Source organism: Folsomia candida, unplaced genomic scaffold (genome assembly GCF_002217175.1).
Source record: "Folsomia candida strain VU population unplaced genomic scaffold, ASM221717v1 Fcan01_Sc010, whole genome shotgun sequence".
Classification (NCBI taxonomy): Eukaryota; Metazoa; Arthropoda; class Collembola; order Entomobryomorpha; family Isotomidae; genus Folsomia; species Folsomia candida.
In genome coordinates, this window is record NW_019091202.1 from 1973831 (window position 1) to 1992235 (window position 18405).

Here is an 18405-nt window from a genome sequence, read left to right on the forward strand (position 1 = left end):
AGAAAACTTTACTAATATTCATACAATCAACTGAGAGAACGAATGGATCGGATCAACGGGAAGAATGAAGAGGGCAAACATTCCAGCAAAACGGGAAGTTTGAGAGGGTTGAATTCAGAGAGGATGGAAGAATTTGTGCGGATCGGGTAAGTTAAAGGGTTAAGTTAAAGTACGAGGGTGGTTAATTTTGCTGTACTTAAAGTTATTTATATGTACAATTACATGGTAATGAAATATTTTGAATGATTGTGTTTTATTCAAGTGTTTTGTACGTGTTTTATACAAGCCATTTTTTGTGCATTACAGAAAAATGTATCATTTCTTAATTGAGTTTTCAGGCGTGCATATTTTCTGATCTCACACTTTTTGAGGACGTATCAGGCCACAATGGGAACATATAATACCTACTGAAATTAATCATATTTATGTGCATACTATTTACAATTGATCCGTTTATGTTCACATATTTGTACCTAATATTTTCTAAATCAGGGTTTGAGCACCGGCTTTCTTGGCTTCCTTTGGTGATTCCGCATTCGAATTATCAGCCTAAAATTTTAATACAGACTGAAAATGAAAGTTGTGTTAAATTTGAACAAGATTGAGTAAAAAAAAAGAGGATGGCGCAACAATTGGGTTAAATTCACCCAACTGTTGGGTCGTCCTCTTTTTCCTCAATCTTGTTCAAATTTAGCCAAACTTTATTTAGTCTGCAAGTGTTTCTATAATATTTCGTGATTCAATTCACGCCGTCTTTGGTAACTAGAAAAAGTCCGTTAATTTTGAAAAAAAAATTCCAGAATTAAAAGACGACCTTGATCATGGTAAGTTTATAAAAAGCGTTCAAGCTAATTTTACTCAGAATGGTGAGAAAAATTTCTAAAGGCTTCTCAATTTACGGAATTGCAATGTTATCAAGGGCTGACAATGAAGTTCTCCCAACGTATGCTCCCAGATTTGGAGCAAACTAGCGTCAATCGATCACAAATATAATTAGTATGAAATTTGCAACTGGAACTATCTGCCAATGCCCTCGTTTAGCGGGGATGTTGCATAAAAAGAGGAGAATATGCACCCCAAGACTGGCAACTTTTTCATTTTCCAAATTTGCTCGCATTTTTCCCCTCTTGGGATACAAATATCTCCTCCAAACCTGCGCATTGGAAAATAGTTCCTTTTGCAAACTTCGTACTAATTATTTGTGATCGATTAACGCTACTTTGGTTCAAATCTGTGAGCATACGTTGGGAGACCTCTATTGTGCCTCATTATATATTGAGTCTTTTTCAAATATTCATACGCAATTTCTGTAGCATTATGTACATATGCATCCGCTTTAGGTTTGATACAGATTTAAATAACCTACATACCTTAACAATAGCTATTAAGGACATCCCCGCCAATGCTGCATATTGAAAAATTTGAATTATTCCGATCGGTAATATGAAACCCTCAGATCCATAATTTTCCGCGAAAACAGCTATGATCGTTATTACACCTGCGACACATCCTTCGTGAAAGAGCATCATAAAAACGTTCCTGGTAAAGGACACAGTTATTTCATTTTGGGAAATGTTCGTAAAATACGCACAGAATATAGATTCTACCAGAAGAATCGATCTTATGTATTCGAGTGCCGCTTATGGAGGAACGGGGAGAGCCAACCAAATAACTCGGTGTACATTTCGCCCACCTCGGGGAGGCGCCTACGCATCATCATCATCGCCACATTTCCTGGCATCAAAAATGATGATGAAATCACCATTTTTGTTACATAGGTGGCGGTGGCACCCCTAATTGTGCACCAGAACACACCGTCGTAGAACATCAAGTTTGTGAAGACGCGGCTCAGAAACTGAAGAGAGTATGTTCTACGACGCACATTGTAATATTAGGCCAGGTCAAGTCCCAAAAGTCCTGGGGGCGTAACTATGTATATGTATACATATTTGTAATTCATGGGAGGCAGGGAAAACACTTTTAAAAAAATTTGGGGACCACACCCCCTGTGGGGGTGGTTAGCCCCCCAGGGGGTGTGGCCCAAAAATGTTTATATTTTTACAATCAGCAACTCATATGGACTTTAGGTGCAAAATTTTGTGGACTTAAAAAAATATCTGACCAAAATATACCATTTTATATGCCAAAAAACATGGGTTTTCGGGCAAATTTGAGGGGGGGTGGCGCATTCGGTCGGGACTTCCCGACCTAGTTCTTCCGGTTCCTGATAGTCATAGTGGAGTTCTATAGGCACCATAAAAAAGTCCGTCGGGAACCACCGACCAAGGAAGTTATTAGGTGTCAAACTTCTCAAAAACCTGTTCTGCGATTTTACAGAAAACGACAGTTGCTGTCAACGTTTAAGAGTTTGAGTCGCATATATAAATTTTCTAATCCTAAATATGTGCAAGCTTAAGAAACTCATCAATTTACTTAAATTCATCAAAGTCTTGCATCACCCCAAAACCTTTGGAAACAGTTTGTTACCATTTCAGTGTGCAGGAAATAATTTTAAGCGTCATTTTGTTTAGTTAAAAACACATAGATAAGTATGTAAAGGTTTCGCATTTATTTTCTCCCCAGTAAGTTTTCACTTCCCGCGCGGAGACAAATTCAGCTGCTAGTTTGCTAGTTTTAAATAGTTTGCTAGTTTTAAATAGTTTGCTATTTAAAAAATGTTTAAGTGCTGCAGAACTAAACTTCTTATCAGGGTTCTATGATCGAGCTATGGTGTTGAACTTCTCATGGTAAAATTTTCAAAACTAAGCATTAACAGGTTCAGAAATAGCGGCTGAATTTGTCTCCACGCGGGCAGTGAAAACTTACTGGGGAGAAAATAAACGCGAACCATTTACATACTTGTCTATGTGTTTTGAATTAAGAGGACTGAGCAAAGTTACAAAGTTAATAATTTTTCAAATCGCTGACATTTCAAAAATCTTGGATGAATATTCCTCGTTTTTGTTGAAAAATTATCTGAATGAGTTGTAGTTTCAGATCCATTGAGAATTTTTAATTTTTTCGAAGGTCAAAAAATTGAATGTATTAAGGACAAAGGTCACAAGGTCAAGGCTTACAGCCCCATAAATGGGGTATCATGGGAAAGGTCTTGATGAGAGGATTCAGAATATATATACTTTGTTGGGTCTGGGACCACGCCCTGATTATTCAGAGGCCAGTGAACATTTTTGAGTTTTGGTTTTGAAGGTATACAAACGTTAACACAGGAGCAGATTGAGAGCTAACACAGCAGAAGTCCGAAGAAAACTCAATAATGCTGATCGGTCTCTAAATAATCAGAGGGTGGTCCCAGACCCCATAAAGTATATATATTCTAAATCCTCTTGCCAAGACCTTTCCAACTATACCCCGTTTACGGGGTTATGCGAGATTTGACCTTGCGACCTTTGCCGTTTGCTTATTAATTTTTTTTAACTTTCAAACAATTAAAACTTTGATAAATAAATTTAAAAAAACAAAACTAAGGCGAGAGGCGCTTTTACAAACACGAAACAAGCCCTCCCATCAACACCCCCGTCTCGCCGTGGCCCCATTAATATTTTTATATTTGGGGGGTGTAACCACAATTTTATTTTTACAATTCTTTCCTGTATCGTATGCAAGAATTTCAAAAACCACGTGGGGTATATATTCCAACATGGGTCCATTTCATTTTCGTGTGTGTCGCACCAATGTCTGAAATCAAACTGCAAAAGTTTATTTATCGTTTACCGGTGCAGCTAGCTCAATTCTGAAATTTCTGAATGCAGATTTGGAATGTATTTAACAGCATGACAATCATAGCATGATTGCCTATGTTAAAATAATTGTTTTTAAGAAGTAAACATTTAATTTTTTGTACAATAGTTGATAGAAAGAGTTCGGTTATTCTAAACTGTTTCAATAACAACCGATTGAATTGAAACTTTGAGATCCTGCTTCTGGTATGGATCTTCTTTAAACAAATCAACAAAAAAAGTTTTTACACATACTTTGTTGATTCGATTAAACGTTTTACATAAATATTTCGGAGATTTTAATAATTTATCCAGACTCCGTTGATGAATGCTACATATTGCTAGTGCTACATATTGAAATCGAAATTAATGCAAGAAATGCAGACAATAGATTTTAGTCTATTGTCTATTTTCTTGCCTAATTTGCAAGTGATTTTTAAAAATGAAATGCAATATAAAATTTAAACATTTATCAAATTAAATGCAGTTTACATTAGTATTAATAGTTAAAAGTTAAATTGTGGTTACACCCCCCAGATATAAAAATATTAATGGGACCACGGCGAGACGGGAGTGTTGATGGGAGGGCTTGTCTCATGTTTGTAATAGCGCGTCTCGCCTTAGTTTTATTTTTTTAAATTTATTTATTTTGTCGTTTTTAAGTGAACAATTTTTTAACGCCGTCATAAAAAATCCAAATCACCCTTTAATGTCCCTTCAGTTGAAAATTTTCTAATTTCAATTCATATTCGTCCAAACGGACCCATTATCAACTCTGTAACAAATTTCAGATCGATTGGATGATTTTGAAAATCACCCTACACACCACCCCTCGCGTTGAAAAATTTTAGAATTTCACTTCACAGGCTTTCATTTGGACCCATTATCAAGGTTCATGTCAAATTTCGGCTTTCTGCCACAATTTTTAAATTTTGGGATATAATGTACCCCATCCACTTATGTATATGGCCCCCACAAGTCCTAATCTTGTTTGGCCCCATCTTCGAACTCGATCGTTGCATTGCCCAGACAAATGTTTGTACAAAAGTATGTCTAAATCGAGCAACGCTTCAGAGAGTTATTGAAAGACAGACGGACATGACGATAAGCCCTGGTTCCACGATTGCTTGACTTTTGGTATCTTAGGAACTGGCATTGTAATAGAATCCCTAAGATACCAAAAGTCGAGCAATCGTGCCCTGGTTCGGGTCATCATTTACACATATAAAAAATTTCTTAACAAAAGTTGCCATGGATGTAACTGAATTTTAAAAATTTCAAACCTCCATTACTTCGTCATTTTCCACCTGATTTTCATGACCCTAAATAATGATCTTAATATTTTTTTAAGTCCTTTCGATTTCCCTGAGCCGATTTTTCACTTTCAGCTGAATATTTTGAGATACAGAAAAAAAGTCACTAAAACGAGAAATACACCATGAAGGTGTGAACCGATTAAGCCCAGAGATAAATCTGCAATACTACAAAGCATTTACTACCCATTGGTCGAAACCGCATGTATCTACGACGTATGGTTCTCTCACAATCCCGTTTGACTGTTTTCAAGTGGGCACTTAACTGCATACCATGGCTTCGCCGTAACCATGCACGTATTTTTTTGGGTGCATGGTTACGTTTGGTGTCTCGCCTTAGAAAAATGTAACTCATTCAGATCCTTTTTCAAAAACAATGAATAAAATTCATCCACAATTGTTGAAATGCCAGCTGTTTAAAAAATAAAAACTAGGACCTAGGTCACAAGAAAATTTTGAACGCCACACCCACTGGCTTCACAGACTTGGTTTTCGTCTGAAAATACGCTTCAGAATATTCTTCTTCTAATCCCGGCCATAAACATTTTTTTAAAGTTGGTCGAAATGCAAATTATTTTTTTTGAAAACTTTGATACATTAATTCAAACCTTTTCAGCAACTTTTTAAAGTGTTTATAGCCGGGAGTAGACGAAGAACATTCTGGAGCTTTTTTTTAGACCAAAACCAAGTCGGTAGGGTCTGACCCTAAATCTTTCTTGTGAATACGTTGAATAACATAAAGCGGTATAGACGGATATATGGCGTGGCATATTTCCCCTGTGGGCTTAAACAAAATGACGCTTAAAATTATTTCCTGCACAATGAAATGGTAACAAACTGTTTTCAAACGTTTTGGGGTGATGTAACACTTTAAGCTTGTACATGCTTAGAATAATTATATATGCGACTGAAACTCTTAAACATTGAGAGCAACTGCCGTTTTTTGTAAAATCGCAGAACAGGTTTTTGAGAAGTTTGACACCTAATAACTTCCTTGGTCGGTGGTTCCCGACGGACTTTTTTATGGTGCCTATAGAACTCCACTATGACTATCAGGAACCGGAAGAACTAGGTCGGGAAGTCCCGACCGAATGCGCCACCCCCCCTCAAATTTGCCCGAAAACCCATGTTTTTTGGCATATAAAATGGTATATTTTGGTCAGATATTTTTTTAAGTCCACAAAATTTTGCACCTAAAGTCCATATGAGTTGCTGATTGTAAAAATATAAACATTTTTGGGCCACACCCCCTGGGGGGCTAACCACCCCCACAGGGGGTGTGGTCCCCAAATTTTTTTAAAAGTGTTTTCCCTGCCTCCCATGAATTACAAATATGTATACATATACATAGTTACGCCCCCTAGGACTTTTGGGACTTGACCTGGCCTAATATTACAATGTGCGACGGTGTGAAGAAGTCAACCAATTTGGAAATTCACATTATGTACATATATGAAACAAAGATGGTAGACTTTTATGTATAAGGATTACTAACCATCGTAAAATATCTAACAATGCGATGGTGTGAAGTGTAACCCTCCAAAATTTGGTTGAAATTTTAAACTTCTGTTATCCAAGTCAATACAACCAACGTTGCTTCAGGCAGTTTGTGCGATGGTTGGAATTTGCCAAAATATTTAAGGATAAAGTTGAAAAAGATGCGATTTTTAGCACGCGAAAGGAATTGAAATTGAGTTTGCTTCCTTGGCCTGGTAAAAATCGCCCGTTTTTGAAATTTGCCCTGAAATATTTTTTCAAATTCCCACCATTGCATAAACCTCTGAAGAAACGTTCGTTGTACCGGGTTTTAATGAAAAATTTTCCGATTTTGGACGCCCTAGTGAACGCCCCATATAGTAACCTTATTTTGTTGACGTAATATGTATCCATCCACGTTTTTCTACTTCTTCTGAGATACATAACACTGCTGCCGTTTTGTTAATTATCCGAGATAACTCACCTCAGATAAGTAGCTTCCGTCACTAGGAACCAGTTCATGGTGACAGCGTAACTTGAAAAAGAATATAGTTGCAGCACGCTCCATGGAAGTTGAGGAAGGGAAAACATTGACATCTGTATAAGAAACGTACATAAATGCAATTCTAAACATAAATTGGTATCATTTTAAAATAAATGAATTTCCAGTTTGGTTTAAATATTTGTTAAACATGAATTTTTCACTTATGTAATGGTTCAAATCATACATAGCTACGCAAAGGATTAAAATTTCATACTACTGTTCGTTCAAAATTGATATGCATTAAAGTCCTCAAATTTTTTTAAAAGGTCAAATGGCCGAAGTGGCTGACAACGATTTAATTATGCACATTTTTTTTCTACTTTTTAAATGAAAATCATATGAAATTTGGAAAATATATTCAAAACCAATCAATGGAAACCAATCATCCGCCAAATAACCTTTCAGAATTTTTACTGCATATTAATTTTGAATCAACTGTAGTAAAATCAATAAATTGGTTTTACTATATTTAATAAGTAGTAATCTTAAGAAGATGCATTAAACCCGACTAAAAATCTACGAAAACCCGGCAAGAACCGCCCGGGCTTATATTTCTTTAAGAATAACCTTGTCATTTAGTGAACCGTTTGTATATTTACATTTTATTGAACTTATTAGTTGTGAAAACATGTGTATTTATGTACCTACCTGTGCCCCACAAATTAGCAGCGAAGTCACAAATGACGACCATCCTATTAGCTGAGCCTTACCAACCGAATAATTCTTGCGAGATTTTAGGCGGAAAGTATCCAACTTTATTGTCGTGAAATGAAAAATTAATTCAAATAATATAATTACATATGTACAGTCTAAATAAAAATGAGTAAAATTTACTCAATTTCTAATAAAAAAGATAATGACACAACCAAAATAAAATTTATCCAAAGTGTAGTTAAATTTTTCAATTTATCAGCTTTCTTTTTAGCTTTTGTTTGTGTCATCGTCTTTCTTTAACTTACGAAAACTTGAGTAAATTTTGCTCATTCTTATTTGGAATGTATACTTACTTGAAAACGTAAATTCCACACAGTTGATAACGTCATTCCAAATATGACTGTCGCAACAAGTACAGAAATCATGGAAATGCCACCCAAAATATTGTGGAACATTATGCTGCCCCTGGATGCCTCGAGGATGGTTTCCCGGACATCTATGTATGTATGAATGAATGTATTTAGGAAAAAATGTGAATATTTACTTATATGGAGGTACACCCTTAAACATAATGTTACCCATTTGAAAAGTCAAGGCACTCTAAATTCTGCATTTCAAAAACTGTACTAAGTCCAAAGTAAAGTTAGTTTGATAAAGTTCACTCATGATTTAAAATGGAGCCTTTTTCAAGATACATCAGGATCATGGCGAGTTATATGAAAAAAGCCCAACCAAAAATTAGGAATCACATGGCACTTATCTTTCGTTGAATGGTGGCCCCTTTGAAGACAAATTTTGGGGCCAAAGTTCAATCGTCCGCCTTGATTTTCGCCACGTGGAGGAAAAGTTGGATAAAATTTACTTTTCCTCGAAAGGGCCATTCAACAGAATGATACAGAAGTGCCATGGGATTCTTAATTTTTGGCTGAGTTTTTTTATATAACTCGCCATAATCCTGATGTAGGCTGAAAAGTGTTACATTATGACACTCGTATAGGAAGGAGTGTATAATTTTACTGCCACTTTAATAGTAGCAACTTTAATACCGCGAAATCATTACCAGTGTGACTGTACCAGACTTATAACAGTGTAGTTTACTGAATATAGAGTTTAGAAAGGATTATGACATTATTTTTAAGAGTGCAGATATTTCTAAAATACACACTCTAAGAAACCCGGAAACTAAGTTATTACCAGGGAGAGTATCTATGTGGCTTTACCACATGGTAATTAATTTATAATTGAGTGGTAGACATTTTGTTACCAAACCGGTAATAACCCCTGTCGCGAAATTTGAAAATATTATCAGTTGGTAACTAATTTTCTACCACTCAATAATAAATTAATTACCATGCGGTAGAGTCACATAGATACTCCGCCTGGTAATGACTTTGTTACCGGGTTTCTTAGAGTGCATATATTTAATTTGAAACGTCACCACAATCCAATTTCTCGCTTTCGTAGTAGAAATATGTATCCGAGTGGTTAATCAGGGTTCCATTGCTATCAAAGCAGGCCATCCGTTGGTAATGCGGAAGAACATAATCCTTTAGGTGGACAGCTTTAATGGAGGCAATTATGCCAAGTGCTAATGACAAGCCGAATGCGACGGCTTGAGTTAGCATGGTGATGTGGAGTCTATATATTTCATTTAAAGTAAGTATGTATGTGTACACTATTAAAAAATAGTGTTATCCTTTTGAACACGAAAAGCAATCTGAATTCCAAACTAGGTAAGTAAATACATAAATCATGCTAAATCCAGAAGAAGCTTTACCTTGATCAGGTGTAATTTTTAAATTGGATTTTGTTATCGTCGGGAAAGCTAACTTAATCCCTCTAGAGCTTACTCACGTTAACCTTTAGGTATGTACTTATATCGCAAATTGAGCGTATTAACATACTTTCGAAATTGACGACATTTCGCGAAAGGTTTTACTGGTAAACATGGATTTTTTTGTGGTAGCCTACCCAGTTAAGGGAACGTCAATATACTACGTCACCAAAAAAGGTGTGGATGATTTTGAGTTGCTTATCCTACTCGTGTTAAGCAGCTTAACATAAGTAGGATAGGGAGGGGGTGGGTCTGAAAATAATTAATTACGTAAAAATACTTCGCAAACTCATTCTCGTCACCACAAGCGAAAGAAATCCGTACAAACGGCGACAAAATACGTATTTTTATGGTAGGTTTGCGAAGTCATATTTTGCGAATACCCTTACATACAACACAGGTTTAACAATTTCTTAACTTTGTATTTTAAATGAGTTGCGATGCGAAATTATACATAAGGTATTGGAATCCAGATTGCCTTAATTGTTAAAAATGATGACATTATTTTTAAGAGTGTGCAATTACTTCAAATTAATTAGTTTAAATTAATTTACAAATCCGGCACTCGAATGATAAGAGGAAAAACGAGTTCAGTTTGAAAATTGTAAATTTAAAGAAGCCCACCACTTACGTCATGAAGGACTTTTTGACAACAGTAATAAACGTTGGTGCTACCGAAACTGCGGGTAGAATTGTGAATGCCAATCCAAATGTCTCTACGATGTACCATGGCCGTTTCAGTGCGGACGCCGTTGTCATTAAAAGTATCTTGAATTTTAAATTAAAAATTAACAATTGAGTTACAATAATTAAAACCGGAATCACTTCACACATCCAAAATTTTGATTTGGATAAGATTATCAGCTTTTCTGAGTTCAACGGTCAAAATCCGGCGTTTCGACTTTGCCCCCTTGCTGAGTGGGAGGAGCTTAAAGTTGGAAAATCACGATTTTTAGCTCAAAGGTGGATCAATATTTGGAAAACGGTTTTCGTCAAAAGCTTCCTATTTTTTGATACAACTCTTTTCTAGCATTTTTCCAAGTTCGCAAAACGAATTTCTCAATTTCGAACCAAGAAGGTAGGAAAAGTTTAGTGTCACATAACCCTATAAGTGGGGTCGCCTTGGCTAAAAATCGGAGACAGGCGCGATTTTTCCAACCTTCAGCTGCTCCCACTCCGCGAGGGGCTCAGTATAAACGCCGGAATTCAACCGTCGGACTCGGAAAAATTAGCTCTTTAAACGCGGAGAATCTTATCCAAATCAAACTTTTTAGTTTCCGGTTTTCATTATTGTAACTCAATTATGAGTAAGATTATACATGTATTTACACAGCCTGCATAGAAACCAATGGTGAATACGGATACTTCAGCAAAACCTTCTAGCATACTCTCCAAAATGCTTCAGATCTTAATAGTGAATTTCAAAAGGGTCGAACATTTTTACAAATCACTATTGAAATTCGTCTTATTCAAAAATTCATAACTTTTTGCAAAAAATTGAACAGAAATGAAGAATATCTATGTCGAAATATTCAGGATGAGCTGAGCGATTAACACAGACAGAAAATCAAAAAGGAAAACAAATTATATGTAGGTGGAGTAATAAAAAATAAGCTTTTATCGCAAAAATTGTGGCTTTTAACCTTTTTGACATTTAAAAATATCACAACGACACCCAACCATAGTTTTCCTAGGCTTCATCTATGCAAAAATGTAGAATTTAGATCTGAGACACTTTTCATAGGAGCAGTATAAATGTGTAGAACATTGAGGGTTTTTAACTTTTACTAGGGGACTGTAAACACACATGTGTGCTTCAGTTACATACGTACCACAATTCCGGATGTAACGATCATCAAACCAATTTGAATTGTGCACAAAATCCGAACGATTTCAGGGTTAAAATAATTCTTCCAGATTTCATTTTTGGCCAGATTATTCTTCCCATTGGATGTACTCAATGCCATTTTAACAAAACAGGATTCAAAAAGTGGCAATTATTTTTTCACGTAATAGCTACAGAAAATTGGAACTAAATTGTTACACTTTTCCCATCTGATCTACCCGAAATGCTAGATGTGTATGGTCATTCGTTACGCTGATTCAGTCAGTCATTGCTTGTTCAGTATCTTACAGTAAAGAGAAGCATATTTGTATCTAGTAACTGTTATCATTAGTAGGATATATTTCGCACTATATAGATTTGCGACATCTATGATGCTAATTTTTTATCCTCGCGCATATTTATGTACATACACTCTTAATAACTCGGTGTTAATCAAAGTTGAGTCGGTTGGACATTTTTTCGGAACCATCCGAAGTGAGTCTGAAGTTTTAAGTTGTTAAAACTCTTCTGTTAAAAAAATTTACAAACCGAAACGAATGATTCAGATTCGGTTCAGATGGATACTTTATCCAAAATTCGGAGCACTGACTCAACTCTGGTGTTACTCGTCACCGAGAGGTGACCATACCTACATATGTGTCTTGTGTGTGTGACCAATTGGTGATAAAATTAACACCAGCCAGTCACAATTTGGCAACCATGCGGGCAAGATTTACTAATTAGTAGATAGTACTATGCGTTGACGCCATAAATACATGAACACTGCGCGGTGGCGATTAACACCGGGGTTTTAAAAGTGTATATGTATGTACACTCTAAGAAATTTTATTACCACGCGGTATGCATATATGACTCTACCGTACTGGTAGACACAACTATGTAGTTGTATCTACCAGCACGGTAATATTACTGCGCGGAAAATACCTAATATTTACTATGTACATAGAAAAATAACAGTTCAAAGTTGGATAATGAGACTGAGACTAAATACTGCTTTACAGCAGTGCTGGAAGAATTGAGATTCCCCAATTTAACCTGGCTATGTATTAGGTTAGCTACCAGTTGGTGGTGGAAATGTTAGCAGAGAACATTTTCTACCACCTATGGTAATACCTAATGTCATCACAAAAGCGGTTATATGCTATATTAGGATTTTATTACCGGATTTTTTAGAGTGCATGTATATATCTATACGTATATATACTCAGTTTTAGATGTTATTCAGACAAGGACACTTACTTACGTACGGACTGGCAGACTAGCTTTCCCAGATAATCACAATGATAATAATATTCTGCGAATAAAATTTTTATAAGCCCATTAGCCCGTTATGCATAGCTGCATAACGGGCTAATCCGTTCATGCATAGTTCACAATATATCTATTTGTCCATGGTGCGTGTCTTAAATGGTGCATAATTGTCCATTTACATATATTCAAAGAACTAATGGCCCAAAAAAGTGGTCCATTTGTCAGGACAATCACTATATGGATCAAGTCTATGATTCATACTTTTACGTTCCAACACATTTCTATGTACATACATATATACACTTTTTAGTGTAATGTTCTCATTCTCCAACAGGTGCATGTCTAGATTTTAGAAATATAATGGGGTTATTGAATTCCAACAGGAAGTTGGATTATGGAGTTATCAATAGACAGGAAATTTAAAAATTAATTTTCTAAAATTAGGAAGTCAAAAAATTATTTTTTATTAGGCGACCACAAATTTGAGGAATTCAAGTGAAAATTGGACACGCATGAGGATTTAAATAAATTAAATCATAATTTAGTCTCATGAGTATAATCTTATAATTGAGTTTCAATCGGCATTTATAAAACGACCCCCACCCCCACCCAGATCCACCCCCACCCCCACCTAAATCCACCCCCACCACCATCAAATCCACCCCCACCCCCACCTAAATCCACCCCCACCACCATCAAATCCACCCCTACCCCCACCTAAATCCACCCCCACCACCATCAAATCCACATGTCGGCGGTCTCAACTTCGAAAGTGGGGTACCAGCAGCCAGTATTGAAATTGTTAAAACAATCAAAGAATTTTGGTACAGATTTGTGATTATGTATAGTAGCATTCACCGATTTGGTCAAGACGTAAATTAAATAGAGTGAAACGTCCGAGACTTGAAATGCGGAAGGGAAAAATGGCTCGTTTTGAATTATTAGATCGGGTGGAAGAACCCAGTTGTTGTCTGTTTGTTGATTGCCATTATGATTCCAATTCCAAGTTATGTGTAATTGGCCACATTTCATATTCATGAAATTTGGCACTCCATCCGGATCGATGGGTTGGCATAATTGCGAAAATTCATCTTCTTCCCATGTAAGAAGAAAAATGGCAAAATATTTTGCAAATATACGGCTGTAATCTGGTAAATGTGGAGAATATAAAAGTGAATATGGCGAATCCTTAAAATAACTTTGTGGAAATATAGTAACTAAAAGAACTCGGAAATGATTCATATTGAAATATTCATCTTTCGGAATTTCAGAATGAGTGAAATGTTTCTGTGTGTGGTAATGTATCCATTGGCCAATGACATTTGCAAAATTATGATCAAAATTTGCACTTGAATTTGAGTTGAAAAATAAAACAACTAATTCACATAACCAGCCACGAGTTTGGAATAAGTCCAACTTTTTGTGAGTTCTTTTCACATTGTAGGAATCCTGATAGGTGATAGATTCAGTGGAAATGGAAACGGGAATATTATTCGTTGTGGGCAAGTTTTCTGTAGAAATTTGATTGAGAGTGATGTGTTGTCCTCATGGGTAGTTTGGTATGAGGAGATTATTAATTTTCGGGCTTCTCAACGTACCGAAAGTGTTCCACGGAATGTCACCAAATGTCTGATACGTTAAGATTGTGGCTGCAATCAAGATTAAATTTACTTTTACAAATAAAACAGACATTGTGGGTTGCCTTAGCTGGCTTGATATCAATGACATGTAACCACGAGGTATGTTGGGCATGGTATGCAAGAATGGAATGAGACCGATAAAGGTTATGTATTTAATTTATATCTATATTTAATATTTATGTATATAGTTCTGCATGAGTACACATTTATGTATTCTTCCAGAAAAATAATGAGTTTTTTGAGAATTCATGTAAATTAGGACTTCATTCGTCTAGGAAGTGGGTGGTGTACATTGTATTGTAGAAATTTGTGTAAAATAATTTCAAGAAAGGATATAACAGGAAGTGTGGTTAATAATTAGGAATTTTGATAACTAAATACGCGTCGACTTGTTTTGCATACGACATGGAGACGGTCTTAGATGACAATGTCGCGGATATCACTTCCTTGGTGAAATCAAATAGAGCAGAAAAACGGAAACACATGAAACAAAGTCTTCGAATACTGTCCAACATATCAGATATTGATAATACATACATATACATAGTTGCAAATTCGTATTGGATCTACATATTTACATAAATAAGTACTTATAATTTCTATATAGTGCATGATCTTAGAGATTTGTTGTTGTTATGTGTAAGAGTCTAACTATTCCCTGGGGGCTGAAATTTACTTCTTTAGTCTATCATATAAGGTTATTTGTTTGTTGCTACATTTGAGTGGGGGTGCCACTCTAACCGACCAACCAAATTTTTGTTTCTTCCAACCAAAAGCAATAATTTTTGCAACTCTAAAATATGCAACCAATTCTTTTTTGTAATCCAACGAAAATGTAAAATATTACAACCAACTAATTTAATATATAAATTGCAAAATAATTAACTGGAGGCAGTAAAAATATTCAAATAAATGAGAAAAAGTTTGTATTTAGTCAACAACTAAAACTTTCCCGACACTCTTTTTCCGACCTTCTTGGGGTTTACTAATTCAATCGATTTCAAGATTCTCTAGGACATGAATTTTTTTGATGATGCCATTTCCAATTTATAGGCTTTCAACTATACTCCTTCTTCAAAAATTTGACAAGAACGACTAGAGGCAATCTACTCATCCTCAGTGCTAGTACCTGTCATGTGGCTCATAATTTATATTTTGAGTATTGGATTTTATTAAAAGGCTAACCTATTTTTTCCAGCAAGATTAATTTTGCTGGGACAATTGGTCGTTTTCTAATTGAAGTAAACTTATTCCCCTTCGAAGCATGAGCGTGTGGATTTAAATTGGGGCATCATTTTTGGAATACAATTTCGTCTTGAAGTATTGAGTCTTTGCCATTAGTGAATGTGATTTTGTTTTTTTGCTGACCGGGAAATATCTTCCTCTGATTCATCGAAATCGGTTTGATAATTTGAACGTTCAAAATCGGACATTTTTAACAGTAAAATATTGTACAATATTGAAAATGGATGGAGAGATTTACTGTATATAATTCATTGGTTATATTATTTTACATTTTGGTTGGATAAAAAAACTCGATTGGTTACAAATTTTAGTGTTGCGAAAATTATCGCTTTTGGTTGAAAGAAAAAAACATTGGTTGGGCACTATAAATTTGACCCATTTGAGTGGTATGACGGTGGTTGTGTGAAGGACAAGTTTTTGTCGCTGTCATTAGTATTCGATCACATTCTCTTTTTGGAAACTTGTGAAAGTGATTGACTCACTTTCTGTTGCAATGTTAATTGCAAGATCTCTATTTCCTTGACCAACTGGTTTAATCTAGGCTAGAAATAGGTACATTAACAATATATAAAGCAGCAGCAGAGCAATGGAAGAACAAGTCTGGGGGAAGGCCTGGGAGAGGCTGGAGGTGATGGTAAGATGCAACCGTGTCTGCCTCTGCCTGATTACCCCAATACACATGTAATTGTGTGAGCGAATAAGCGTAGTAAGCGAATAAAAAGTCTTCTCTCGAATCTCCATCTACCTCCAAAAAGTCGTCCTTCTTTTCTCACCAACATTTCGTGCAACGAGTTCATCCTCTCTTCCCAGCTCCCTAGCCGACGAAGTGGGGTTTTTTAGAGAACCACAGGAGTGAAGCATTACGGTTGGCTTATTCGATATTCAAGGCAGACGATAATTGTGTTAATGATATTGATCCAAGCTTCATATTAAAATCGTAAACACTAACAAGGGATTAAATACAACCTTATGGCATCAGCCCTTCGGCTGCTCCTTCAAATATTCTTCCTAAACTTGCAATCTTTCCAAAAACAACGACATTACAAGTTCCGAACAAAAAGCTAATAAAAATATCACTTTTAATGGCAGTAAATGTTTCAGCAAAATGTTCCTCAAATTGATGGCAAAGTATACCTGTCTGATCCCGAATTTGCTCAATGTTGCTGCTTAAACCATTTCTAATACTGTTATCTAACCCTCGAATATAAACCCCCATGAAGGCGTTATTCTCCGTTTGGTTTAAGAACAATGCCTCAGGATTCTCAAGGCGAGGTACGACCACGAAGTAAGTTCTTAGGACGGCATAAGTCGCCTTAAATATCTTCTGTCGCTGAAGCTCTTGGAGTCTGTGTCGAACAGGGTCTGCCTCATTGGGTACTACTGTTTTATAGATGAGTTTGATCAGTTCAGCCATGGAAAACATTATTGCAAGTATAATTTAAAATTTTAATTATTTAACAGTAACAATTTTGCTTTCTACTAACCTAATGAGGACGGTATATTCAACGGGGCTGGTACTAATATAGAACAAGTAAACTCTGCTTCGTACATCACGGCAAGGAAAAATGAGGAAATAGAAAACATTAAGAGAACTTTTCCTCCTCCTTGATAATCATCATTCTCTTGTCTTACGATCACTCTAAGACTTGCGAATAAAGATTTTGTTGACGTTCTTTTCAACAAAATTTCCTGCATAATTGTAGCAAAAATCAAGGAGCACAAGATTGTCAACCAAACCCATAAATGTAGTGGTTGAGTCCAAGCGAGTGCAAGGTTTGCGTGTGGTCAGATACGTTTACGTTTCTGTTAGCCGGGTTAGGGTGGGTGGTCTTGAAGCTGCACTTAGGGTGGATTGGATGATGTCTTGAAGGTGGTGGATGGTGGGGGCACGGTTCATAAAGTTTTATGCGATCAGGGTACATAAAAAATTAAGACAACTGTCTCATATCATAAAGTAGAGATCAATAATAGATATAAATCTATCGAATTAGAAACATAAATGATTAAGATCAAAATCACAGGACTAGGTAATCTTGTACTTTGAAAAATTCTACGCCTTTCATAAAATGGGGCTTGAGGTAAACTTAGAAAGTGCTGAGTATGTAAAAAGGATTACCATCAGTAGTTCAGAAAATGGATTAAATTTTATGCCGTATCTCGAGCAATTACCGTAATGGTGGGCCATATTTTTGTTGAATTTTAAACCGATGATACGTTTGTGGAAGCCAAGATATTTCATACCAAAGTATGAAGACTCAGTGTTAAACAAATATTGAGAGTTAATTACACAATGTAGTATAATCAACTTGATGGAAACTGTTCGTGTCCGTAAGTATTGCGTACTTGGGTCAACTAAATTTCTCTTACGATTTGATTCATTTGCATAAATGACGAGCTTTCGAAACAAGGAGAGCTTTTTAATATGAATAAATCGTTACAACGCATGTAACCAAAAGGTGTTACCAGTGTGTCCAACGTTAAATGGACACTGCATTGTTTTTGTCCTTTGAGAATCTGTTAAAATTGACATATCTACCTGACGGGTTTTCAAGATTTCGGACATTTTTGTTAAATACATTCAACGTTAAGTGACTGTGTGTGACCCTTGGGGTCAAAGTGGAGATCACCATTGAAGTTGGGGTCACATAAATTTCGAATTGACACTCCATTTTGCAAATTTTTGTCTCGAAGGATGTGACCTACAGTGCGCATCTGCGAACAAGCTCTGCAACCTAAGGCTACGAGTTTATGTTGAAAGTTTTTATGTATGTTTTGATTAAAAGTTATTGGATAAATGGACAGACAGACGTAACGATCTTATAAATAGCTTTCATCCTTTAATACTAGGATGTTTCTTAAAAGTAA

The 18405-nt window shown here is 35.9% G+C and overlaps 1 protein-coding gene across 2 annotated transcripts; it reads right to left on the reverse strand.

Moving 5' to 3' along the window:
• Positions 1-226: 226 nt before the first annotated feature.
• On the reverse strand, positions 227-11787 carry LOC110854704. Of its 2 annotated transcripts, none has more exons than XM_035855526.1 (9): positions 11391-11787; positions 10190-10326; positions 9163-9362; positions 8078-8220; positions 7719-7823; positions 7011-7123; positions 1371-1539; positions 474-549; positions 227-404 (listed from the first exon to the last, which is right to left on the reverse strand). In XM_035855526.1, exons 1-8 carry the CDS (start codon positions 11523-11525, stop codon positions 484-486), a joined length of 1068 nt encoding a protein of 355 aa, XP_035711419.1. In that variant the 5' UTR covers positions 11526-11787; the 3' UTR covers positions 227-404; positions 474-483. The 2 variants fall into 2 exon arrangements, with proteins under 2 accessions (XP_035711419.1, XP_021958861.2); XM_022103169.2 differs by having other exon boundaries at positions 227-407; positions 11391-11785.
• Between the last annotated feature and the right edge of the window lie 6618 nt (positions 11788-18405).